The sequence below is a fragment of the Triturus cristatus genome, chromosome 11, assembly GCF_964204655.1.
Source record: "Triturus cristatus chromosome 11, aTriCri1.1, whole genome shotgun sequence".
In the NCBI taxonomy this organism is placed as follows: Eukaryota; Metazoa; Chordata; class Amphibia; order Caudata; family Salamandridae; genus Triturus; species Triturus cristatus.
In genome coordinates, this window is record NC_140594.1 from 51,738,176 (window position 1) to 51,764,780 (window position 26,605).

General features: G+C 44.7%; 1 protein-coding gene across 1 annotated transcript in view; it reads right to left on the bottom strand.

The window, feature by feature from the left end:
• The window catches only part of HIRA (histone cell cycle regulator), a 424,028-nt gene that overhangs the window by 142,081 nt on the left and 255,342 nt on the right, over positions 1 to 26,605 (bottom strand). Inside the window, exon 14 of the mRNA XM_085632815.1 lies at positions 19,478 to 19,672. Within this exon, the coding sequence (XP_085488941.1) occupies positions 19,478 to 19,672 (195 nt within the window). The remainder of the gene's footprint in view (positions 1 to 19,477; positions 19,673 to 26,605) is intronic.

Here is a 26,605-nt window from a genome sequence, read left to right on the forward strand (position 1 = left end):
TTATGAATGCGGTCAGATCTACACTTTTGCCAAAAAATTCGACACATTGCGACGACAAAAAATGAATGCAGGAGGTAAAGATCAAACCCAGATCCACTTATATCGCAAACCGTCAGCCGGCAATACATTGTTGCACGCCAAGAGCTTCCACCCTCAAAACTTGATTAAAAGTATCCCCTATGGGGAGAGTCTGAGAACAATTCGCAACTGTAGTAATCAGGATAGCTGTGAGGAAGAATTGCAAAGATTACAGACTGGTTTTAAATCAAGAGGTTATCCTGATCAATGTATCGAATCAGCGATTTTGAGAGCAAAAAAGAGATCAAGGGAAGACATTCTTTTTAATACAAGCAATACTAAAAAGAAAAAAGAAAGTTCTAACATAAATGAGTGCAGGATGGTAACTACTTACAATGCGCAGCATAAGAAAGTAAGAAATATCTTGGCCAAACATTGACATTTAGTACGGAGTGACCCAATACTTAGTAAAATTGTCCAAAAAAGACCGCAACTAACTTTTAGACGAGCCAAAAGCTTTAAACGAATGTTGGTCAGCAATGTATTAAAAACTCCCCCCACATAGACAGCAGCAACAATGTGGTTAGTTAAAAAGGAAGGATTTGTGAAATGCACAAAGTGCAAAGCTTGTGTGCATGGCATTAACACTGCAATGTACACATCTGGTTTGTCCAACAAAGAATTCAAGATCAAAGGGCATTACACATGAAAAACAGATCATGCCGTCTACGTGCTGCAGTGCCCTTGTGGTTTGAGGTACGTAGGCAGTACAATTTTACCTGTGCACAAGCGTGTGTTACAACATTTAAGAGCCATCAAAAATGGAGCCAAATCCTATCCTGTGGCACGACACTTTGAACGGCATCATCAGAAAAATACAACCGGGCTGTCTTATTTTGTAATTGATGCAGTCAGGCTCAATAAGAGAGGAGGAAATCGAGAGAAACAGCTGAGGAGATTGGAATCCTTATACATAATTAAATTAAATTGTAAAATACCTACTGGTTTGAATATGGAGGAGGATCTTCATACGCACTAATATAAATGTCCTAATGAATGCCACCTTCTTCCCTTTCTGAATGTTTTTAACCATTTTTATATATCAAAAAAGTTTTTGGTATGTTATAATTTTTTTGATTTCGTATGATACATTTTTACACTGGGTGGAACACACTAGAGTTGTCACACAGCATCAGACATGCGGATTGTCTATTAGTTGTCCGCTTCTACTGTTAAGCCCACTGGGGCTATACACGAATTGTGAATGTGATTTCTTACCCGATATTTAGAGTATAGGCCATAAGCATGATTAAGCTTACCGTACGCGCACGGAAAAAAATGCATAAAAAAAAACCTTTCGATAATGCAGGATATAGTACATAAATTATTAAAAAAAGGCTTACAAAAAATGAAATAAAAAAAAATTGCATTAAATGATAATAAAATTATAAAATCGAAATAAAAAACCACTATCCACATTGACCCCACCCCCTGTGCTTTTGGTGGCGTTAAGTGGGCGCGCACGCCACGAATGGCGTAAAGTAACTTAGCATTTAAAAAACCTTGCAAATTCACTGAAAAAACCATAGGTTTCACACACGTTATAGTTAGGAATTAGCATTTAAAAAACCTTGCAAATTCACTGAAAAAACCATGGGTTTCACACACGTTATAGTTAGGAATTAGCATTTAAAAAACCTTAGAAATTCAGTGAAAAAACCATAGGTTTCACACACGTTATAGTTAGGAATTAGCATTTAAAAAACCTTAGAAATTCAGTGAAAAAACCATAGGTTTCACACATGTTATAGTTAGCTGGACATTTTACTCGTAAAAAACCAATGAAATTGCCCCGTTATAGTTAGTTCAGCTAACTATAACTCGCGCGCCCGCAATGCACTGCTGATGACGTCACATATTACATCACTCATGACATGGTCAGTGACATCACTCATGACATCACTGATGACATCTCAAATGACATCACTGATGACATCACTGATGACATCATCCTTGTTATAGAGTGGCAGACCTCCTCTTCCCCTAATATAACCTTTGACACACACATTCAAAAATAGAGACTAAAATTTACAAAACAATGGACATACCAATAACAGTTACAACAACCTCTTCAGTAATTCTAAGATCCACATACACATCCACTCATTCACCAACAGTCCAATACAGTCACTCATACATGTACTCACTCATCATATGTACTCATACACCTATACATCCTGTTACACAATGCCACTCATCCATAGAGCAACTCACACACATAGTCACTCATGCTAATAAAGAATCAAACATACATTTACTTGCATATACAGTTATACACACACCACCACACTTACTTCTACGGAAACTTACACATACTTAGTCTTTTAAACAATCACTTATAGAAACACATACTTATTCATACAGGAACTCTTTCAATCTCTCACATATACTCACATATATACACCAATAGTCACATATACTAGTTTTAAACATATGTAGTTACTCATAAAGACACTATTGAGACAGTCATTCACTCACTAACACACCCATACACACACTCATCCACCCATGCAGTCCTGCACACATGCTCTGTTCAACACATACAAACAGTGAGTCACTCATTCATGCACCTATGCACTACGTAATACCCCCCACCGAACCATGCAGACACTCAGACTGATACTCAAACAACCAACTAATAACCTATATAGACACCCATGTAGCTACTCACCAACCCATGCAGCCACGTATACACAAAGTGAGAGACTGATACAGATATTTACATATTTAAACATTACTCACTAAGCCATGTATTCACTAAGATACACTTAATCAGTCAGTTATACAATCAATTTTTCAAAAACAAATCATCCATTTAGACACTTATATACCCATTTATTCTTCCATCGTCCTTGAGATATACATATATAAAACATATTTAATTTTCAGAAAAATACACATTCACTGGATGATGTCATCAGTGATGTCATTTGAGATGTCATCAGTGATGTCATGAGTGATGTCACTGACCATCTCATGAGTGATGTAATATGTGACGTCATCAGCAGTGCATTGCGGGCGCGCGAGTTATAGTTAGCTGAACTAACTATAACGGGGCAATTTCATTGGTTTTTTACGAGTAAAATGTCCAGCTAACTATAACATGTGTGAAACCTATGGTTTTTTCACTGAATATATATATATATATATATATATATATATATATATATATATATATATATATATATATATATATATATATGTATGTATGTATGTATGTATGTATGTATGTATGTATGTATGTATGTGTTGGGCCCGGATGTTTGCAGTTGTTTTTCCTCTTGGAAAGTCTTTGGAAGTCACGAGGTCGGTGACTCCTCCTTTGGATCGTATTGCGCATGGTTTTCGGTTCCATCCTGAGATTGTTTTTCGCCAGCAGGGAAAGATGGAGCGTAGTAATAACAGTAAAGATGCCCATGTGTGTTGTATCTAAATAAGATAGACTGGAACAGATAAAGGCAGCCGGGGAGGCGGGTGGGCGTGTGTAGATCTGCAGCTCTACATGCCAAGAACAGATGCATACTCGCAAGTAGCATATCCCGTTCGATGCATATGAGCTGCAGATTACACACTTGTGCATAGATTATATAGCAGTACCCATCCTTAGCGGCGACCACCCGTATCTGTTTCAGTGGTTTGAAATAATTTTCTGAGTACAACCTGGCTCACACTAGCCTGTTGCTTAGTTTGCACATCTACACAATATTGTTTAGTGAAAGTGTGCGGTGTTGACCATGTAGCTGCTCTGCAGATATCATCTAATGGGATGTTCCCTAAAAATGCCATTGAATCCCCTATTTGACGTGTAGAGTGGGCTTTAGGAGGAACGGATAGCGTTTGTTTTGCTTTGTGGTAGCATATCTGAATGCATTTGACAATCCACCTAGCTATCCCTGACTTGGAGATGGGGTTGCCTTTGTGTGGTGGTGAGAAAGAGACAAACAGGTGTTTGGTCTTACGGAAAGGTTGTGTTCTCTCTTTGTAGTAGAGGTTCGAAGGGAGGCCTCAGTCTGGTGAGAACAATATTTAAGTTCCACACAGGTGAGGGTGACACTCTGGGGAGAATTATTCTTTTAAGGCCTTCCATGAAGGTTTTAATGGCAGGTACTCTAAAGAGTGATAGATGTTGCCTGTTTTGGAGATAAGCTGCTATGGCTGCAAGGTGCAGTCTAATGGACGTATAGGCTAGATTGCATCTTTGTAGATGTAGTAAATAGCCTATGACATGTTGAATGGACACATCTAGGGGATTGATGGTATTGTTGTGACAATAGACAACAAAACGTTTCCACTTGGCAGCGTAGCACGCTCTAGTGGTGGGTCGCCTAGCTTCTTTGATGACGTTCATACAGTCAGGGGGAAGATTTAGGGAACCGAATTCTAGGATTTCAGGAGCCAGATCGCAAGGTTGAGCTGAGCTGGGTCCGGGTGCCTGATGTCTCCATGGTTCTGGGTTAAGAGGTGTAGAGAGAGGTGTAATTTTTGGTGCGGTACTACGGATAGTTCCAGCAGTGTGGTGTACCACGGTTCTCTGGCCCAAGTTGGAGCTACTAGGATTAGTGTGAGGGAGTGTTATTGTAGTTTGCGCACCACTAGTGGAATGAGTGGGAGAGGCGGAAAAGCGTATGCAAATCTGCCTGACCAGTTCATCCATATCGCTTTGCCTTTGGACAATGGGTGTGGATATCTGGTGGCGAAGCTTGGGCATTTGGCGTTTTCGTGGGTGGCGAAGAGGTCTATCTGTGGATGCCCCCACATTTTAAAGTACGGGTGAATAACTTGTGGGTGGAGTTCCCACTCGTGGAGTTGTTGTGTTTGTCTGCTGAGCAGATCTGCTACAGTGTTTTGGACTCCTGGGACATGTTGGGCTAGGAGAAAGATTTTCTGGGGTATGGCCCATCTCCATATGCTCTGTGCTAGCTGAGGGAGGTGTGGAGAGTGTGTGCCACCTTGTTTTTGCATATATTACATGGCTGTCATGTTTGTGGGGACTAGGACTGCCTTGCCTGAAATCTGTGTTTGAAAAGATTTTAGGGATAAAAAGATGGCTAGTAACTCCAGATGGTTGATGTGGAGTAACTTTTGTTGAGGTGTCCATCTGCCCTGCATGGTGTGATGAATAGGTGAGCTCCCCAGCCGGAGAGCGCTGCGTCCGTTGTCAGTACTATCTGAGGAACCGGGTCCAGGAACGGTCGCCCTTTGGAAAGGTTTTTGGTGGTCCACCACTGCAGAGAGCGATGGGTACGACCGTCTACCAACACCAGATCTGTTAATTGACCCTGGGCCTGGTTCCATTGGCGCGCTAAGCACTCTTGGAGAGGACGCATTTGGAGTCTTGCGTGAGGTACTATGAATATGCAAGAGGCCATCATCCCTATTAGTTGCATAAACACTCAAGCTGGAAGGGAGTGTTGTGCCATACATTTTGCGCGTAGAGCCTGAATGCTTGCAATCCTGGCAGGACTGGGGTAGGCTAGCGCTCTTGAGGTGTCTATGGTGGCACCGAGGTATTGTTTTATGTAGGATGGTTGTATATGAGACTTTGCGTGGTTTACTGTGAAGCCCAGTTAGTGAAGTAGCTGGATAGTGGTGTGCGTGTTTTTTTTTTTGGTCCTCATTTTCCGCCCTTGGTTACCAATTAGGGGCGCAAGAAAGTTACGTCTCCCCAAGACAACCATTGAAAGAATAAGCAAGGAGGTAACATTGCTGCAGTCAAGTACCCATTGCTATTGATATCGAGGGCGCCCTAATGGATATACAGCACATGGAGTTCCCCAAGCAGCTTAATCATTGGACAATGGGGGAAAAAAACAAAAAAAAAAAAAAACATCGCCCGGTGTACCAATTACACCCAATTCAAACGAATCCAAAAATTTCTTTTGTCAGGGTTGCCAGCTCTTGTTAAATCCACTTTAGATGTTTGTAGAACTGAAGTGCGCCAATCGAACACGGTTGGAGGAGTCGGGTCCTTCCATTTCCTACAAATTTCTCTTCGGGCTAACAATATGCAATAAAAGAGAAGGTTCTTCGCCGGACCCCGAACTTCAGATGAAACTCCAAAAATTACAAGAGAAGCGGTTATCAGGACTTCGAAACCCAGAACAGATGAGAGTGATATACTAATCGCCTTCCAATACGGGGATAGGAGGGGACACTCAAGGAACATATGTATATCTGTGGCAGCAATCAGTCCACATTTGGGGCATGCCACTGGAGTGCCCTTAGAAAACTTTGAGAGTCTCTGTGGCGAATAATAGGCCCTATGTAGGGCAGGGGCGTAACAAACACCCCCGCAGCCCCCGCGGTGCGGGGGGGCCCTCAGGTGAAGGGGGCCCCCTCAGCTCTTCCGTAAAGAGCTGGGAGAGAAAGGCTTTCTGTAGAAAGCAGGTGCAGGCTGCAGCCTGCTCAGAGCTCCTCTCGCTGACCCAGGGCAGGACTGAAGAGAAACAAAGTAACAAGTTACATTGTTTCTCTTCAGCCAGAGCTGGGCGGAAAAGGGATGGGGGCCCCAGAGAGAGCATTCCCCACTGGCACAGCCTCTGAGAAGGGAGGAGGCAGCACAGACTAGAGCTGACAGGGGCACGAGAAGGACTGCAGCTCCAGGAACAGGACTCTGCTGGGAGCATTGGAAGGTAAGCAAGCAGGGCCGGCTTTAGGGCGGTGCAACCGGTGCCACCGCACCGGGTGCTGGCTTCCTGGGGGCGCCCTGAGTGAAAGTTTATTGTGCTTTTGAAGCACCTGCTGCAGCGTTTCTTTCCCCCGCAATTGCCAGGCCTCACATAATGTCAAGAAAACTCGTGTCATTAATTATCTTCCTGGAGAGAGATCAGTGTTTTGTAAAGTTAAGGTTTTGATTTAGGTGAATTTAGTGCAGATGGTTAATATGCCTGCTGCAAAGAATGTGTACCAAGTAGATTACAGAGTGCATGTGATGTAAACAGATCAGCAGATTACTGCTTTCAAAAGAGACATCCTTTTGTTACTTGCAATTTATAACTTAAAGTCCTAATATTCAACAGTGAGCTATTAACTTTCATCCCAGAACTGCTTACACACACCGCAAATTATACATTATTAGAACATTGATTAATGTTGCAAAAAGGGGTAATTTGGCTAGAAATCGATTCTTATTATTAAAGGAAACTCCCAACTATGCGGTTTCTTTTTCCACGCTGAGTTTGTGCTTCTCCACACCAAGCACTCTTAAACTATACTGCCTACCAGTATGGATGACATGTGACTCCTACACTTTCAGTCCTTTGGCTTAAGTAACATTTCCTATACACTGATTACACATGCATGATTGATTGTCTCTGTGTTATGTGTGTGTGATGCGAAGTGCTCGGACACCCTACACTGGTATGAGTGGCGCTATATAACTAATTCAATGCATCTGAGAGAGAGTGGTTATGGTGACTTGGTCACTGTTAAAGGGTGCTAGTGAGAGAATCCGTGGTGGAGGTGGTCATGGGGGGGCGCCAACAAACATTGTTGCACAGGGCGCCACCAGCACTAAAGCCGACCCTGTAAGCAAGCACTGGAAATGCAATTGGCTTCGCAGTCTCCCTGGATGGCACGGAGTGTTTCCTCGGTGGCCTGCAGTGGCTCAAGAATGTTTGAAAATGGATGTACGTGTACAAAATGACAGAGAGTACTTTTTTAATAGTTCAATATAGCGCAAGCTCGTCCCCAAGGTATTGGAGCGCTTTACACGATCACCAGTTACATTACACAAGGCCACACTTATTTTTAAGCACGGGGATATTAAGTGATTTGCCCAGAATCACAGGATGTTGAACCAACGCTGAGACTCGAGCATGATCCCCCCAGTTCCAAAGCCAGCATCTCTGGCTGTTATGCCACATTTCATTTGTGTCAGTGGCCTTCCCAGTTGCAAAGGAAGGGAGAACATGTCTGTGGTTGTTGCCCATTTTTGAGCGACATTTGAGACCAAGTGCAAAACTATCTGGAGCCTTCAGCAAAATTCTATTTTTTTGCTCCCTCCTTGGAATTAATTGGTAATATTTGATGCTTTTGGTGTCAATTTGGCACTGTCTGGTGCTGCTGGCACCCTCGGCACCTGCCTAGTATTATTGACTCACTTTATCATCAGCCCTTTTATTTACTTTCAGACTCTGGCCATGGGCATACGTACCAATGGTGCCGCATGTGCAGTGGCATCGGGCCTAGGAATGGGAGGGGCACACTGACTACAGTTGTCTTTCAGTACCCAACCAGGAGCCAGGGGGCACTTTCACCTCCTTAAATGAGGGCGCGTGAGGCTCGTGCTACGCCACTGACTCCAGCTTAACTGAAAAACTCTCATTTTAGGGGCCTCCGGAGTACTATAGAGTTGAGGAAAGTCATTCCCAGGTTCCACAGCACAGAACCTTCATTTTCTTTTTTTAAAAACATTTTAGGTATTCAGTTTCCGCCCATGCGTGCACTTTTTATTTTATGTTTGTTTTCCTATGAATTCTATTTCTTGCTATTCACATTGGTAATATTTTTTATTGAAGAATCCAATAAAGAGCAGGTTATAAATTGGTACTTAAAGTCTAATGAAACATAGAACGAGCCCAGATCAGCAACGAAATGCTAAAAATGATAGAGATATATTCAGGTAAATAAATGGGACTGGAGTGTAGCAAACAATCACCAGTCATATGGGAGAGCGTAGGACACACATAAGAAGGGAAGGACATTATGGGTGGAAGGGGAGAATCCATGTAAGATGTCATATCTAATAAGTATTGGCAAAGCCAATAGGTCTGACGTTGGTTGCAGGACTATTGGCTGTACCAATGTATGTTTCTTTTGCTGTGGTTTATTATGACTTTATTGTTCCAAGATGGCTAATGGATGCTGAGAGAAGAAAGACAGAAGAAAGACATGAAGAAATCATTGAAATACGAAAGGGTGTAAATACAGTGGGTGGACAGTTATGTATGAGAGACAATGAAATACAGGGTGTAAATACTGCAGGTGGTCAGTGGTGTATGAGAGACAATGAAATACGAAAGGGTGTAAATACAGTGGGTGGACAGTGGTGATTAAGAGACAATGAAATACAGGTTATAAATACTGTAAGTGGACAGTGGTGTATGAGAGACTATGAAATACAGGGTGTAAATACTGCAGGTGGACAGTGGTGTATGAAAGACAATGAAATACGAAAGGGTGTAAATACAGTGGGTGGACAGTGGTGAATAAGAGAATGAAATACAGAGTGTAAATGCAGTGGGTGTACAGTTGGATATGAGAGACAATGAAATACTACAGGGTGTAAATACAGTAGGTGGACAGTGGTGTATGAGAGACAATGAAATACGAAAGGGTGTAAATACAGTGGGTAGACAGTGGTGTATGAGAGACAATGAAATACTACAGGGTGTAAATACAGTAGGTGGACAGTGGTGTATGAGAGACAATGAAATACGAAAGGGTGTAAATACAGTGGGTGGACTGTGGTGTATGAGAGACAATGAAATACTAAAGGGTGTAAATACAGTGGGTGGACAGTGGTGAATGAGAGAATGAAATACTACAGGGTGTAAATACAGTGGGTGGACAGCGGTGTATGAGAGACATCGAAACACTACAGGGTGAAAATACAGTAGGTGGACAGTTGTGTATGAGAGACAATGAAATACTACAGGGTGTAAATACAGTGGGTGGACAGTGGTGTATGAGAGACAATGAAATATGAAAGGGTGTAAATACAGTGGGTGGACAGTGGTGATTAGGAGACAATGAAATACAGGTTATAAATACTGTAAGTGGACAGTGGTGTATGAGAGACTATGAAATACAGGGTGTAAATACTGCAGGTGGTCAGTGGTGTATGAAAGAATGAAATACGAAAGGGTGTAAATACAGTGGGTGGATAGTGGTGAATAAGAGAATGAAATACAGAGTGTAAATGCAGTGAGTGTACAGTTGGATATGAGAGACAATGAAATACTACAGGGTGTAAATACAGTAGGTGGACAGTGGTGTATGAGAGACAATGAAATACGAAAGGGTGTAAATACAGTGGGTAGACAGTGGTGTATGAGAGACAATGGAATATGAAAGGGTGTAAATACAGTAGGTGGACAGTGGTGTATGAGAGACAATGAAATACACGGTGTAAATACAGTGGGTGGACAGTGGTGAATGAGAACCAATGAAATACTACAGGGTGTAAATACAGTGGGTCGACAGCAGTGTATGAATGACAATGAAATACAGGGTGTAAATACAGTGGGTGCGACAGCGGTGTATGGGAGACAATGAATTACAGGGTATAAATACAGTAGGTGAACAGTGGTGAATGAGAGACAATGAAATACTACAGGGTGTAAATACAGTAGGTGGACAGTGGTGAATGAGAGACAATTAAATACTAAAGGGTGTAAATACAGTAGGTGGACAGTGGTGAATGAGAGACAATGAAATACTACAGGGTGTAAATACAGTATCTGGACAGCGGTGAATAAGAGACAATGAAATACTGGGTGTAAATACAGAAGGTGGACAGTGGTGAATAAGACAATGAAATACTACAGGGTGTAAATACAGTAGGTGGACAGCGGTGAATAAGAGACAATGAAATACTGGGTGTAAATACAGAAGGTGGACAGTGGTGAATAAGACAATGAAATACTACAGGGCGTAAATACAGTAGGTGGACAGTGGTGAATGAGAGACAATGAAATACTACAGGGTGTAAATACAGTAGGTGGACAGTGGTGAATGAGAGACAATGAAATACTAAAGGGTGTAAATACAGCGGGTGGACAGTTGTGTATGAGAGACAATGAAATACTACAGGGTGTAAATACAGTAGGTGGACAGTGGTGAATGAGAGACAATTAAATACTAAAGGGTGTAAATACAGAAGGTGGACAGTGGTGAATAAGACAATGAAATACTACAGGGTGTAAATACAGTAGGTGGACAGCGGTGAATAAGAGACAATGAAATACTGGGTGTAAATACAGAAGGTGGACAGTGGTGAATAAGACAATGAAATACTACAGGGCGTAAATACAGTAGGTGGACAGTGGTGAATGAGAGACAATGAAATACTACAGGGTGTAAATACAGTAGGTGGACAGTGGTGAATGAGAGACAATGAAATACTAAAGGGTGTAAATACAGCGGGTGGACAGTTGTGTATGAGAGACAATGAAATACTACAGGGTGTAAATACAGTAGGTGGACAGTGGTGAATGAGAGACAATGAAATACTACAGGGTGTAAATACAGTAGGTGGACAGTGGTGAATAAGACAATGAAATACTACAGGGTGTAAATAAGGTTGCACGACATAGACCATGAATGAAGACAGAGCAGGGAGTAAACACAGTGGGCTCTGAAGTCGTGACCCGCAGCTGTCCTGCAGAGAACTGTACGCCAGTGCCCCATAGCCAATTACAGACCCCGCGTCACGCATAAAGGTCAAGCTATTTTTATTCTCTAAAATTTCTCCCCATACTTTCCTAAATAAGTAACCATTCCGGGATGGTTGATATGCATTTGACCTGTGGAAGGGTACACGGGACAGATGGGTGTCCTTGTGTACTGTGGGAAAGGCTGTGACGAGAGTGGGTGGACTGTTAAAGAGACAAACAAGGAAGCCGTTCATATCTTGTTCTCTCTTTTCCATAGTTGCCTTTGTGTAGAAAAAACAATCACTAGGTAAAGAGGGGAGCTTGTCACGGCCACTAGTGAGATTCTACAGAGCTACCCCCTTTCAACACCAGCAATGTTCCATGATTGTGTACTTAATAAATAAAATAACCTGACATAATGTTGGCCCTGCTATAATAGTGGCACATATCGGCCCAATGTGCTCACCCATGGTATAATGGAGCCCAAACCGCGTAAAATGCGGGCACTGGCATAATAGTGGTAATTCCTGTCTGATTGCGTGGTGCACAGCCCTCATGCTTGCTTCGGCATAATGGCGGTAATTCTTGGCATAAGATTGGCGCATATGACATGCAACTATGACACATAGATATTCAAGGCGGAATCTATCATGTGTTTTAGTGGTTCATGACAATAATTGAACGTTTTCACAAAAAAGATAACTTCTTTATTTAGGGAATTTTAATTATTTTTCAAGAAGGCAAAGCTGGTATTTAATAGCAAAACGTGTCTCCTTTCATAAACTGACAAGCTGATATTTTGGAGACAAATGACTGAATTTATTTAAAGCTGAAATTTGAGTGGTTAAAGGGCCCACTTGCGAAGGCCAACCCCGAACACTAATCTTTCACTTTGGTGTGCTTGCTGTACTCATTTGCTCCTTCAACTTGGTTCCCAGCTTTTCGTTACACCACTTTTAGGATTCACCAGCCGCCACTGGTGCATGCGCAGCAGGCCCCTGACCTGAGAGCTCCTGACTGAATCCGTGAGCGTGGGGGGCCCCCTCCATATTCTTTGCAGGGGGGCCCCCTCAAGTTTCGTTACGCCACTGATGTAGGGTAAAAAGATGGTTCCTACGAAGCCAAGCAGGTTTCACTATGTCCCACATAATCTTAAAAGATGTAAGCCACAGACTTTAAATATTCTGGTCGGTAATGGTAGAGGCCCACAACAAATCTGGTAGTTTAAATTCGCCATCCATCTCTTCTAATAATAACTCGTACCAGGTCGAGACCTCCTTTCGGGCTGGTGGTTTATCCAATAACTGCGTCACTAGGTTACTATCTCCTCCTAGTAAGCAACTGCCCCTAGCAGAGATCTGTGAGTGTGCCCAACTTGTAATCTGAAGGAACTTAAACCTAGAGAGGCCTGGTCCTATTTTAGATAGCAAAGCCTCCCATGGAAGCAAACACCCTTCCAGGAATAAATCCCCCCAGACCTCCAAACCTGCCTCCCTCAAAGGTATTGCAAGGCTGTCCATCAACCAATCTGGGGAGCCTGGTGAATTCCACAGTGGTGACCTATTTATAAAATAAACAATCTTTAGAGAACACCTGAGTCTGCTCCAAGTTTTTGCCATGTCTCGAAGCACCTTCAATTTCACTTTTTTTTTTTTATTTCGGATCTCCAAACTTAAACAAAAAAACCTGGTGGGTCACCCCCTCTCCACTGAGTAATGCTGCAAACATACATCCAATATGAGAGTTTGTGGGCATTTTTAGCAGCATCCTGGCATGGGAAAGCTGAAATGCCCATGCATATAGTTGAAGATCAGGTGCCGCTAAGCCCCCCTTCTCTCTACGTCGCCTGAGTTTTTTCCAGGCAATCCTGGGTGTATGGTTATTCCATATAAAGGAGCTAATATGACTCTGTAGTTTAGTTATTAGGGAAGGTTAAAAAAAAAAAGGGGAATAGTATTAAACAAAAAAGATATTTTTGGCAAGATAGACATTTTCATTAAATTTACTCTGCCCAGAATTGATAAAGGTAGGGAAGACCAAGATCGCATAAGTCTTCTACATTCTTTAGCAACATTGGAAAAGTTTAAGGATGCAATTTTATTTATATCTCTAACAATATTAATCCCTAAGTACCGTAGACTAGAGCTCAATTGAGCCCCGGCCACGGGTACGGGGTCATTCCAAACCATTATATCAGTTTTGGAAGCATTGATCTCGTATCCTGATATTTTCCCAAAATCAAGTGCCAAAGCGATCACTGTGGGGAATGCCGTACTTAACTCTGAGGAGAAGACCAGGATATCATCCGCGTATAAGGCTACCCTCTTCTCCCACCCCCCATAAGTGAAAGATTTAATATTACGCTCATCCCTCAGCCATTGAGCGAAGGGTTCAATATATAGATCGAATAGGAGGGGGGAAAGAGGGCAGCCTTGACGCGTACCACGCAATATGTTAAACGGCGTAGACAGCTCTCCGTTTATCAACAAGGAGGCAGAAGGATACTGATATAGGAGTTTCACAGTTCGCCGGAATCTCTCCCCGATGTTAAACCTACTCAAGACCCTCGACAGGTATACCCAGTTCACCTTATCGAAGGCCTTGGTGGCATATAATGTAAGTACGGCCAATGGGAGAGACTCTGTTGTTGCCATATCGATGGCTGCTATGAGGTCATATGTCAGCTCATATAGTTGTCGGCCCCTCACAAAACCCTTCTGGTCTGGGTGCAAGACCCCCGTTACTACTGCTCCCAACCTATCTGACAAGACTGACGTAAATATTTTATAGTCAGAATTTAAGATGGAAATCAGTCTATATGAGCCGCAGCTGGAAGCAGTCTTTCCTGGTTTCAATATAAGGGTTATGGAGGCTTTATTCCACGAGGTGGGAGGAGACAAACCTTCCCGAAAGATCTTATTAAACAGAGCTGTAAGAAAGGGGAGAATTTTTGACTCCAAGGCCATATATATTTCAGATGGCAAGCCATCCGGACCCGTTGCGTTACCTTTTTTACACTTTAAGATATCACGCCTAACCTCTTCCTGTGTAATCTCCCGATCCAAGGAAATGCTCTGTTCAGGGGTCAATTCTGGAAGCGATATATCCTTCAACCAATCCTCCGCTTGTGCTTCATCGATATTCTTATCTTCATGATATATATTACTAAAGAAATCCCAGAATGCTCGTCTAATATCTTCATCGGAAGAATTTATTACTCCCCCAGAGATGACGGAGTCTATATTATTTCTAACCTGGCCGGTTTTTACCTTCCAAGCTAATAGCTTCCCTGCTCCCTCTCCATATTGGAAGTGGGCTAATTTGCTCGCTTCCCACCTCTCGAGAATCCTTTAATTCAATACAGAATCCAATTCTCCTTTCAAGACAACTAACTTACACTGCCATTCCTGTAAAGTATTAGCAGGAGCGTCCGGATATAGTTCTATTTCTGCCTGTATTTTAACCATCTCAGCTTCCAATGAGGCTATTCGCTCTCTATAGATCCTTTTCTTGTATGTGGCCTTGTTCGTTATCATGCCTCTCAAAAATGCTTTAAGAGTGTCCCAAACCCACTCAGGGGAGGCCGAGCCAATATCATTATCCAAAAAATTCTGGACTTCAATTTGGAGAGAGTTAATAACCTCCGACGATAAAAGCAAAGAACGATCAAAAGACCAGCTTCTCGTAGGGCTTTTAAAAAAGCCCCCTAATTCTAAATATATTGCCGCATGATCCGAGAGGTGAAATGGGAGATACACGATACATTTCGTCGAGCTAGCCAATTTTTGACTAATCAAAATATAATCAATTCTCGACTGATGGTGATACTTGTAGTTGCGGAATGAAATTGCTCTTTGTTGGCCAAACTTTACCCTCCAGATATCAATGTAACCTAACTGTTTCATATTGTCAAGCAGAAAAGACATAGTTCTAGACAAAGCTAAAGCTCTACTAGACGGGGATTTATCCAGTAGGGGATCTAAGACTATATTAAAGTCTCCCGCTATAATAGTTGGCTCAGGAAACAAAAGCAAGTGGGAGAAAATAGTTTTTAAGACTGAAGGGTCATCGCAATTAGGGCCGTAATATCCTACTACAGTAATAGGGGATCCAGCTACTATTACCGATACAATAACCCATCTACCACCTGGGTCCACCATCTTAGAAATTAATCTAGCTTTTACGGATTTCTTAAAAAGAATTGCTACACCCCTAGTATGTGATGTTTGTGAGGTCGATACCCAAAGGTCAATCCATCTGTTCTTTTTGACTACTGAGAGCAGCTCACATTCCGTTAAATGTGTCTCCTGGAGTAGAACTACCTGCGCATCAGAGTCGCGCAGATATTGCATTATCTTATTCTTTCTTGGGCTAGTGCGCAGGCCGTTAATATTCCAAGATATAAACTTCAAGTTATTCATAACAAAGAGATCCTCTCCCCGTCAACATCACCCTCCTCATGCAAAAGTAAACCTGGTAGCTACTCCCACTCTTCATGACTACACCTCTACTGCAGTAACTATTCTCCAAAAAATAAGCTAAAACGAGAGCGAAAATGAGGACTTTTTTTGTTTTTACCCAATGCAAACCGACCCTGTGCCCTACCAAACCCCAAACCCCCCCCCCGTGGAAAACCCATGCCCTTACCCTATCTGGAAATTCCAGAAGGTGGTGCCCCCTCACTAACTCCCGTCCTAACCAACTAAGTCTAGTAGCCGTCTGCTGCTTGTGTGCTAATATAAAAAAAATACCAATGCGTGTATATACTACTAGATATCTATTCTCAGAATAACTTTTTCTCATAACCTTTCGAAAAAAATGTTTTTTTTTCTTCATATATTAACACTAGAGATGCCCTGATGACCCCTTATCTTTCCCCATAATCCTTAATAGCTCGTCTGCTGCTGGCACCGATGTAATATTGTGCATCTTATTTTTATACATAATTTTCAATGTAGCAGGAAAAACTAACTGGGCTACTGCGCCATAGCCTCTGAAAGTTTCAAGCCTTCTTCCAAATTCCCATTGTTTATCTAGAGTAGACCTAGAGAGATCAGACCGAATCTGAAAGTTATATCCCTTCCCACTCACAGATTTCTGCTTAAGGGCCAGATTGAGAATTGTTTCCTTAAGAGAATAAGTATGAAAATTCACCAAGATCTTCCTTGGCTTGGTTCTTTGTGGATTTTTCTTAAAAGGCTTTCTGTGGATACGTTGAATGTCCAAGGATAATTATTCCACTGATTGGTCTAGCCTTAGGGACTCTTTCAACAATAGGATAATGTATTTCTTTATATCGGAGCCTTCACTATCTTCCGGGACATCTAAAATGCGGAGGTTATTTCGTCGAGCATGATTCTCCAATGTTTCCATCCTCACGGCCAACATCAAATCCTCTTTTTTGAGCTTAACAATATCTGCCTTAGCTTCATCTAGGTACAGGGACAGCTCTGTTACAGTGCTTTCCAGTGTTTCTGTTCTTGTAGACAGACCACTGATCTTATTATCTAGGGACTCACAGAAGCTTCTTATTTCCAACTGGTTTGCTGCTGATGTTTCGAATCCTTTTTTAATGTCTGCAGACAGGCATACAAACATATCTTGAAGAGAGTTAATTGATGATGGTGGTGCCCTATACTGATCCTCGTCTCGGGGGCCAGAGAGAGGAGATGTACAGTCTTGGGAAACTCCATGTTGTGGGGCCTCACTACTCTTACTGGACACTCCCTGTAAAGAATTAGGAGAAACTGCTAAGGGTGTTAAATCTGAACCCAGGGCAGGAGAGAGAAGAGGATACGAGAGTCTCAGCTTTGCCGAAGTACCGTTGGAAGACTCACTTATATTTGGAGTGCCATTTGCACTTACACCCCCCTCCGTCGTCCGACCCACATCGTCTAAAACAACCTCATCTGTGAGGGTTATGTTATTTTCCAGGACCATAGCCATACCAGCTGGTATATTCGCAGAAACTACGGAAGACTCCTTACATGGATCTAGTGAGGCCATAGGGGTCAGCTCTTTTCCTGAATATTCTTTCTCAAGATTTTGCTCTGTGAGATGTAGGACCTGTGGGACAACTTTAAAGTAGGAACGAAGGGACTGGGTTATTTTAGATCCTGCGTTGATAGTGGATTTGGGATTATTAACAGCCCTGCTAGTTTTATTAGTATATGCTCTTTTAGCTTTAACCTGCCCCGTTAGAAAGGATGAAACGTTCTTTTTATTCGTAGGATTTAAGTCAGGATTAGGTTGCTCAAGCTCCACATTTAGGACTGAGTCAGGGGCGGTTTTACTTTTTGCTGTTTCTATTTCTTTTTTCTTCTTAATCCCCTTAACCCCTTTACAGGTTAATCCAACCTTCCCTTTTGCTTCCCCTGCGTCTTCCACAACAGCTTCACTCCCCACGGTTTCAAAACAATTCAAGGAGACACCGCCCCCCCCCCCCCCCCCCCTTGGAACCTCCTACCGGCATTGTTGATATCTCGCAGCTGGTCTCCCTCTCTCCATTCGATGTACTGGCATAGGCACCGGCAGAGACACCACGCGAGTCTCGGATGAGGCTGCGGATTTTTCGCCCTCGCCGCAGCTCCAGGGCGGCCAGACTCCAATGCCGCAAGCCTGCGACAGCCCGCTGCGGCTCCAAAGAAGCGGAGCAAGGCTGTGTGAAACGCTGTATGGAACGCTGCTGAAAGGCTCGATCTGTTGAATCCGGAGAGCCTCGTCCCGCCCCGTCCACACACATGGGGCTCAGCGCGGGTGTGCAAGGGAGGCAGAAATGCAAACGCGGAAATATCCAAATATCCCGGTGCCCAATAAACAGAAACACTCAGGCCCCCAAGAAAAGGTAACCAGACATAAGAAATAGCGGGCCACAGCAAGTAGACGACTTAAATTGTTAGCTGAAAAAGACTGCTGGACGGGAGCTCATGAGCGGAGCACTACAGCAGCTCAGCTCGCCGCCGCCATGTTTTCCCCCAGCACTTCCTCAATGCTTTGAAACAAGTCTTTGATGACGTTCATACAGTCAGGGGGAAGATTTAGGTAACCGAATTCTAGGATTTCAGGAGCCAGATCGCAAGGTTGAGCTGAGCTGGGTCCGGGTGCCTGATCTCTCCATGGTTCTGGGTTAAGAGGTGTAGAGAGGTGTAATTTTTGGTGCGGTACTACGGATAGTTCCAGCAGTGTGGTGTACCACGGTTCTCTGGCCCAAGTTGGAGCTACTAGGATTAGTGTGAGGGAGTGTTATTGTAGTTTGCGCACCACTAGTGGAATGAGTGGGAGAGGTGGAAAAGCGTAAGCAAATCTGCCTGACCAGTTCATCCATATCACTTTGCCTTTGGACAATGGGTGTGGATATCTGGCGGCGAAGCTTGGGCATTTGGCGTTTTCGTGGGTGGCGAAGAGGTCTATCTGTGGATGCCCCCACATTTGAAAGTACGGGTGAATAACTTGTGGGTGGAGTTCCCACTCGTGGAGTTGTTGTGTTTGTCTGCTGATCAGCAATAACAATTTTATCTTTTTTTTTACAACGCCGAGAGCATTGGGAAAAATCATTGGAAAAGCCAAAAGGAGAGACAGACTAGCATTGCCAATGCTTGTTTAATTATTCTTTGTAAGGAACAAATTGCTCATTTAAGCACAGTCTTCGGAGAGAGGCATCAGGAAGCACAAGCGTACACATCACGCATAGTGGAGGGGTAGCTGCTCACTTATGATGTGAAGTTTCATATGCACTCAACTTACTCTGAGGAACAATACATTTGAAGGGGATCCTCAATAAAAAGTCTGAACACGTTTCTCCAACACAGACACCATACGTTTAACACTGAATTGTGCTAAGCTGAGAAAAACTGAGGTGCGTTCTTCAAACCTGGGTGTCATGAGCGGCATCAGAACCACCGACAAAATGACACTTGGGTAATATCCTAATGTCCCTCTCATCATAGCTTATATAACCCTGGAGCATTCACTTCAAGGCCTCAATATGCCAACATCAAGCAGCCCCAGTCCCATGCACTGACCTGTCCTTGTTAGCCTTGTCCTCTGCTGGCTTTACGGTGCTCACCACTGGCTGCAGAGGGGGTTTGGTAGTGCTGAAAGAGTTTGTTACCGTGGAGTCTATAGACATTAGCTGCTGATTGCTCTGAGAGGACAACATGGAGCTGGCAAGTGACCCAGATATTGGGATGCTGTTGAAGAAGGCTGTGGAAAAGTCACTGGAATAAAGAAACAAAAAAAATAGTTTTGTAGCTGTTTTGATTAAAACAAGCGTGAACAAAAAGTCAGAATAAAGCCTACCACCACTAGTTGTACAGACAGCATATCCCCCACCAACAGGCATTACAGTAACATCTAACAGCTACGTGTAATTCCATCACTCCCCCCCACTTGCTGTACTTGGGGAGCGAGAGATAGTGCCACTTTTATTTTGCCATGCCCCCCTCCTCATTTCTGTAGGTGAATCTTACTCCACCACTGCCAACTCCTTGCCCTCAGTTTCTGCGAAGTATGATTTAGTACAATCCTTTATTCTGCTGTAGTCTACACTTTGGTGATTACAGGTAGTGAGATGGTACAGGGTTCTGTCTGTCACTGCATCCTGTATTCTATCGAAGAATGCAAGTCTTATTTGTGAGAAAGTGCCATCTTTCTTGCATGGTATGCCCCCACTTTTTGCTGAATTGCTGAATGTACTTTGACTGAGTGTACCCTGGACTCCTGCCAATCAGGTGCCCAGGGCCTATGTTCTTTCCCTAAAACACACAAACTCCCAATTGGCAAATCCTGGCCACATGTCAGCCCCTGGTAAATGGTACCCTAGGTACCCAGGGCCTTGTGACCAGGGAAGGCCTCTAAGGGCTGCAGCACTCATTGTGCCACCCTTAGAGGCCCTGTACCCTTACACACACACACACTGCCTTTGCAGGCTGGGTGTCTGGGTGCAGGACAAAACAAAGAGTCGACATGGCACACATCTCTGTGTACCATGCCCATCACCTACACTGCCAAGGCATATATCAGCCACCCCTCTGGCTGGGTGCCTTATGCCAATGGTGTGGGCACAGGAGCAGGAGCCCTGTGCCCCTACAGTACCCAGGTCCATTCCTGGGCACTGTAAGTGCAGTGCTGCCATTTAAGAGTACATGGTGCTGAGAGCTCGTCAAACACGAACTCCACAGCACCATAATGGCAACACTGAAGACTGGGAAGTTTGGTATCAAACTTCTCAGCACATTAAACCCACACTGATGCCAGTGTGGAATTTAATGTGCCAAGCACCCCAGAGGGCATCTTAGAGATGCCCCCTTACAACTAACCTACAAATCCACGTCTGCTCTGAGGCTGCCCAGGCTGCCACACAGCAGACACGTTGCTGGACCCCTGGGTGGGAGAGACCCTGCTCTCCTGGGCCTGCAACAATGCAAATCCGGGGCGAGGTGATAAATCTCCTCCCCCAGGATGAGCAAAGGGAAGCTTCAAAGGCATGCCGCCTCTGTGAGCTTCCCCAGGCCACTGCAACCCCCACTCTGGCGGGAAGCTTGGCCGGAAACCCCAAACAAGGACAGGGGATGTGCCAGCCTGCCCACCCCACCCCTCAGGTGGGGGAGGCGAGGTGAAGCACATCTCCGGGCTCTCGCCATCTTGAAGATGGGAGGCCCTACCCTATCAGGACTAGGCTACTGCCCCCCTCCCACAGGAGAGAGGCAGGATAGGGGGTGTACCCACCCCAGGACAGGAACCCATTGGTCCCTAGCCTTCACCTACCTGTAACACCCCTAAATCTAGTATTTAGGGGCACCCTGAACCTTCCTTCCCCAGATTCCAGATTCGAAACTACAAGAAGAGCAAGAAGAACAAAGACCTGCCCTGCAGCTGCTAAAAAGAGGAAGACACCAACTGCTTTGGCCCCAGCCCTACCGGCCTATCGACCCTCGAACCTGCTCCTGCTCCAGCCCGGCATCTCTTGTGGCTAGCAACCTCACCAACCCCGGAGGACCTGGCTACCTTTTGGCTCTAAGCCCCTGGGACTCCCATGAGTAGAGGCTCTACTCGAAACCTATCTCTAACCCCTGGCAGCAGCCCGGAACCACAAACCCAGCGCACACTGCACCAGCCGAGCCTGGCCAGTGCCGGAGTGAACAAAGACCCTGAGGACGACCCCACGGCGACTGTGACCCCGAGTCCGGCACCCAAGGACCTCCCACGATATTCCTGAAGAAGCCTGCAGCCTCAGAACCAGGTGCCCCCCAACCGCGATCGACTGAGGGTAAGATTTCCCGACACCTAAAGGCACCCCTGCACGCGGCGCCCCACGGCCCCCTGTGTCCAACCCCGGGGTACCTACCTATTCTCCAACTACCCAACTTACCTCTCGAAGTGGTGGTGGCACCTGAAGAGTCCTCGTCCCCGAGCTTGCAGTCTTTTTCCTAACCGGAGATTTCCCATTGACATCCATTGAGCGCCCGAAGGCTCAAAAGCACTCTGCACCCAGCCGCCCGAGTGGCCTTGGCAGTGAAAACTCTACTCCTTCCTACTTCCCCACTTGCCCTGAGTAAGTGACCAGGAGCCCAGCTCCCACAGCCGCGTGGCTTGCCAGTCAGCAGCCACCAAACAAGGCCCCCCTATCCCTCATAGGGAAACATTGGGCCTAACTCTCTCTGCACCCGGCCGCCCTAGAGCCGCTGAGGGTGAACCAACTGTACCTACCTGACCCTGGGAGACCCCTGAGTCTGTGCCCAGAACCTCAGCTCTGCAAGTCGAGTACTTACCCTTAAACCGCAAACTCTATTTTCCTCATAGGGTAACATTGACTGGCTTTTTCCTGAAATTTCTTCTAAGTGTGGACTTTTCAAATCTTCAAATATTCACCAAAAATCAGCCGAGTGACAAAAACAAATTTACTCACCTGTTCCAAGGTGAACTCCCAGTGCTGGATCTTGGTGCCCAGCACTGACTCTGAAAAATCTCTACAACTGTACTTACCCTTAACTCAATTTTCTTCCACAGGAAACCATTGACTGTTTTTCTGTGAAATTTCTTCTAAGTGTCGATTTCTGCAATCTTTAAATATTCTTCAAAAATCGTATAATATCTGAAAACGTAATTGCTTACCTGTTTTGTATAAAGGTCCCAGTACTGAGTCTAGGCACCCAGTACTGGATTACAAAAGTAACGAGAACATACTGTACCTGTAACCTGCATTTTCTTCCATAGGGAATCATTGATTGTTTTCTCTGAAATATTTTGTCAACTTTTAAAATAGCGAAATATTAGTTAAAAATCATTACAGTACTTAAGTCGACTTTCATCACTTGATTCTGAGAACTGACCCAGGACTGAATCTAGGATCCAGTCCTGGAATTCCAAAAGTAATCTAAAAAGTAATCTGTTGCAAATAACTTGAATTTACCATTGAGCTCAATGCATTGTTGTGTTTAAAAATAGAGTTGCCTACTGCAACCACTTGTAACGGTTTACTAAAATCTATTGCATATTGCAAAAGTATTTATATGAAACATCTACTGTTGAGAAAGTATATTTTAACTCCAAGTGTTGGTTCTAAAATAAAACAAGCATATATTTTTTATATATAAACCATTGGCCTAGAGTTCAGTTATTGAGTGTGTGAAACCATTTGCTGACTGAGTGTGTACAACAAATGCTTTACACTGTCCTCTGGTACTGCCTTACTGCTCGACCAAGCTACCACTTCAGAGAGTAAGGTTATACCTAACTTTAACCTCTGTCAAACCCTGGGGGACTGTGGACTCTGTACACCCTGTACCTATTAAGGAACAGTATATACAGAGCCACTTTCTCACATTGGTGGATCAGCGGTGGGATGCAAACTTGCATTTGTTGGACTACTTGGTTACCATCTGATCACACGACAGAACTCTTAAAAATTGCCTTTAGAATTCTGATTGGTCTTTTCCAAAATTACTAAAAGTCTTGCTAGGGCCTTGCTTAAGTCCCATTAGAATTTTAGAAAAATAAAAGTCACTATAGTCAGGGTAGAGGGTTAGAACTGTCAGGTTAGAATGTCTCAAACAAACCCAGCTGTTAGTGATAATAATAACATGGACCTGGTGGAGAAGCTCGACCTCACACCTTACTTACACTTGTCTTTCAAGGAATTGAGGTCCTTCTGCAAAATTAAAAATGTATCAATGGGCCTGCATCCAACCAAACTAGGGCTCCAGGAGCTATTGGCTGAGTATGCTAAGGACCACTCATCTGACAATGGTGATGGCCAGTCAGATGAGGAAAGGGAAGCAGAGGAGGATGACAATAACCCCCCCCCATGCTATTCCCTAGGGAGGAGAGGGCACCCATACCCTCCAATCCAATGATTAGCATCTGGGCACCTAGAGACTACACGGGTGGCTCTGGTACCAGAGAGAACACTGGGGGACCCACCAGTGAAGAGGACAGCCTTTTGAGGCTGGCCAAAAGACTAGAGCTAGAGTCCAGGCTCCTGGCTCTAGAAAAAGAAAGGAGAGAGATGGATTTAGTACCCATCAATGGTGGCAGCAATAATAAAAATAAGGATAGAGAGGAAACTTCTGACCTTAAAATTCCCAAAGGGATTGTCCCTAAATTTGAGGAAGGTGATGATATCACCAAATGGTTCACAGCCTTTGAGAGGGCTTGTGATATCAGAAAAGTAAAGAAACCTCTCTGGGGGGCACTCCTGTGGGAACTGTTCTCTGGTAAATGCAGAGACAGGCTTCTGACCCTTTCTGGGCCAGAAGCAGGATCCTATGACCTCATGAAGAGAGCTCTGATTGAGGGATTTGGATTCACCACTGAGGAGTATAGAATTAGATTCAGGGGGGCTCACAAAACCCAGACCCAGTCCTGGATTGATTTTGTAGACTTCTCAGTGAAGACACTGGATGGTTGGTTAGCTGGACATGGTGTGCAGGATTTTACTGGATTGTATAATTTATTCATGAAGGAACATATATTGAGTAACTGCACAAATGAAAAGTTGCATCAGCATTTGGTAGACCTAGGTCTAATTTCTCCCCAAGAATTGGGAAAGAAGGCAGACCACTGGGTCAAGACTAGGGTGACCAAGACAGCCACTGGGGGTGACCAAAAGAAAGTGGTCCCAAAACCTCCCCAGCGGAAAGGTGGTGAGAATCCCCAAGATAAAAAGTCTGAGTCTTCCAAAGGGCCCCAAAAACCTGTTCAGGTGGGTGGGACCCAAACTACTCCCTATGTGCCCCAACCATATAGGGGGAAGAACTTTGATCCCTTAAAGGCCTGGTGTAATTACTGTAAGAAGCAAGGACACCTAACTGTAGCTTGCCCCCAAAACAAAGCCCCTAAGGCACCCAGTACAGCTACTCCTGGGGCAGCAAGCATACAAATGGGATCAGAGGTGTACCCTGAGCAAATCTGGGAACACACTGAAGCAAGTCTAGTCTCCTTGGGAGAAGTGGAGTTTGCCACTGTAGCTGTGTGGCCCCCCAACTTAAAGAAATACTTACAGTAGCCCTGGGTGAATGGAACTAGGGTAGAAGCTCTGAGGGATACAGGTGCCAGTGTCACTATGGTGAAAGACACACTGGTTTCCCCTGAGCAATACTTGATTGGGAAGTCTTACCCAGTCACCAACGCTGACAGTGTCACCACTAGTCATCCCATGGCCATGGTAACATTAGGCTCGGGGGGGGGGGGGGGGGGGGGGGGCTCACTGGCCTGAAACAGGTAGTGGTCTCTCCAAATGTGCCAGCTGCCTGTCTGCTTGGAAATGATCTGGAAACCTCAGCCTGGGCTGAGGTTGAGTTAAAGGCCCATGCAGCCATGCTGGGCATCCCTGAATTGGTGTGTGTGCAAACCAGAGCACAGAGCAAGAGGAAGGGTGACAAAGTAGGTCTGGAGCCTGAAATAATGGCCCAGCCAACCAAGAGAAAAGGAAAGAAGACTGGGGAACCAGCTTCTACACAGCAAAACATGCAGGACCCCTCTCCCCAGGGAGAGGATTTGGATACCCCTGAGGGAACTGAGTCCATGGAGCTTGACAATTACCAGGTTGAACTCTTGGGCCCAGGGGGACCCTCTAGGGAAGAGCTGTGCCAGGGTCAGCGAGACTGTCCCACTCTTGAAAGCCTGAGGCAGCAAGCTGTTTCAGAAGCAAGGGGAGATGTCAGTGGTACTCACAGAGCTTATTGGGAAGAGGGATTACTGTATGCTGAGGCAAGAAACCCCACTCCTGGAGCCACCCGGAGGGTGGTAGTGCCACAGAAATACAGGGAGTTCCTCCTAACTTTGGCTCATGACATCCCCCTAGCTGGACATCTGGGGCAATCCAAAACTTGGGAAAGGCTAGTAAGTCACTTTTACTGGCCCCAGATGCACCAAAAGGTGAAGGAGTTTGTCAGCTCCTGTGTTACCTGTCAGGCCAGTGGCAAGACAGGTGGCCACCCAAAGGCCCCCCTCATCCAACTACCAGTGGTGGGGGTCCCCTTTGAGAGGGTAGGAGTGGACATTGTGGGTCCACTGGAACCTCCCACAGCCTCAGGGAACAACTTTATTCTAGTGGTAGTGGATCATGCCACTAGGTACCCTGAAGCAATTCCACTTAGGACTACTACAGCTCCTGCAGTAGCCAAGGCCCTCCTGGGTGTCTTCACCAGGGTGGGTTTTCCTAATGAGGTGGTTTCAGACAGAGGTTCCAACTTCATGTCTGCTTACCTAACACACATGTGGAAGGAGTGTGGGGTGCAGTATAAGTTTACTACCCACTACCACCCACAAACCAATGGCCTTGTTGAGTGATTCAACAAGACATTGAAAGGTATGATCATGGGGCTCCCTGAGAAACTCAAAAGGAGATGGGATGTCCTGTTACCATGCCTGCTTTTCGCTTACAGGGAAGTACCACAGAAGGGAGTAGGTTTCTCACCCATTGAACTTCTGTTTGGTCATCCTGTAAGGGGACCACTTTGTCTTGTAAAAGAGGGCTGGGAGAGGCCTCTTCAAGAGCCCAAACAAGACATAGTGGACTATGTGCTTGGCCTAAGGTCCAGAATGGCTGAGTACATGGAAAAAGCATCCAAGAACCTTGAGGCCAGCCAGGAGCTCCAGAAGCACTGGTATGACCAAAATGCTGCACTGGTTGAATTTCAACCAGGGCA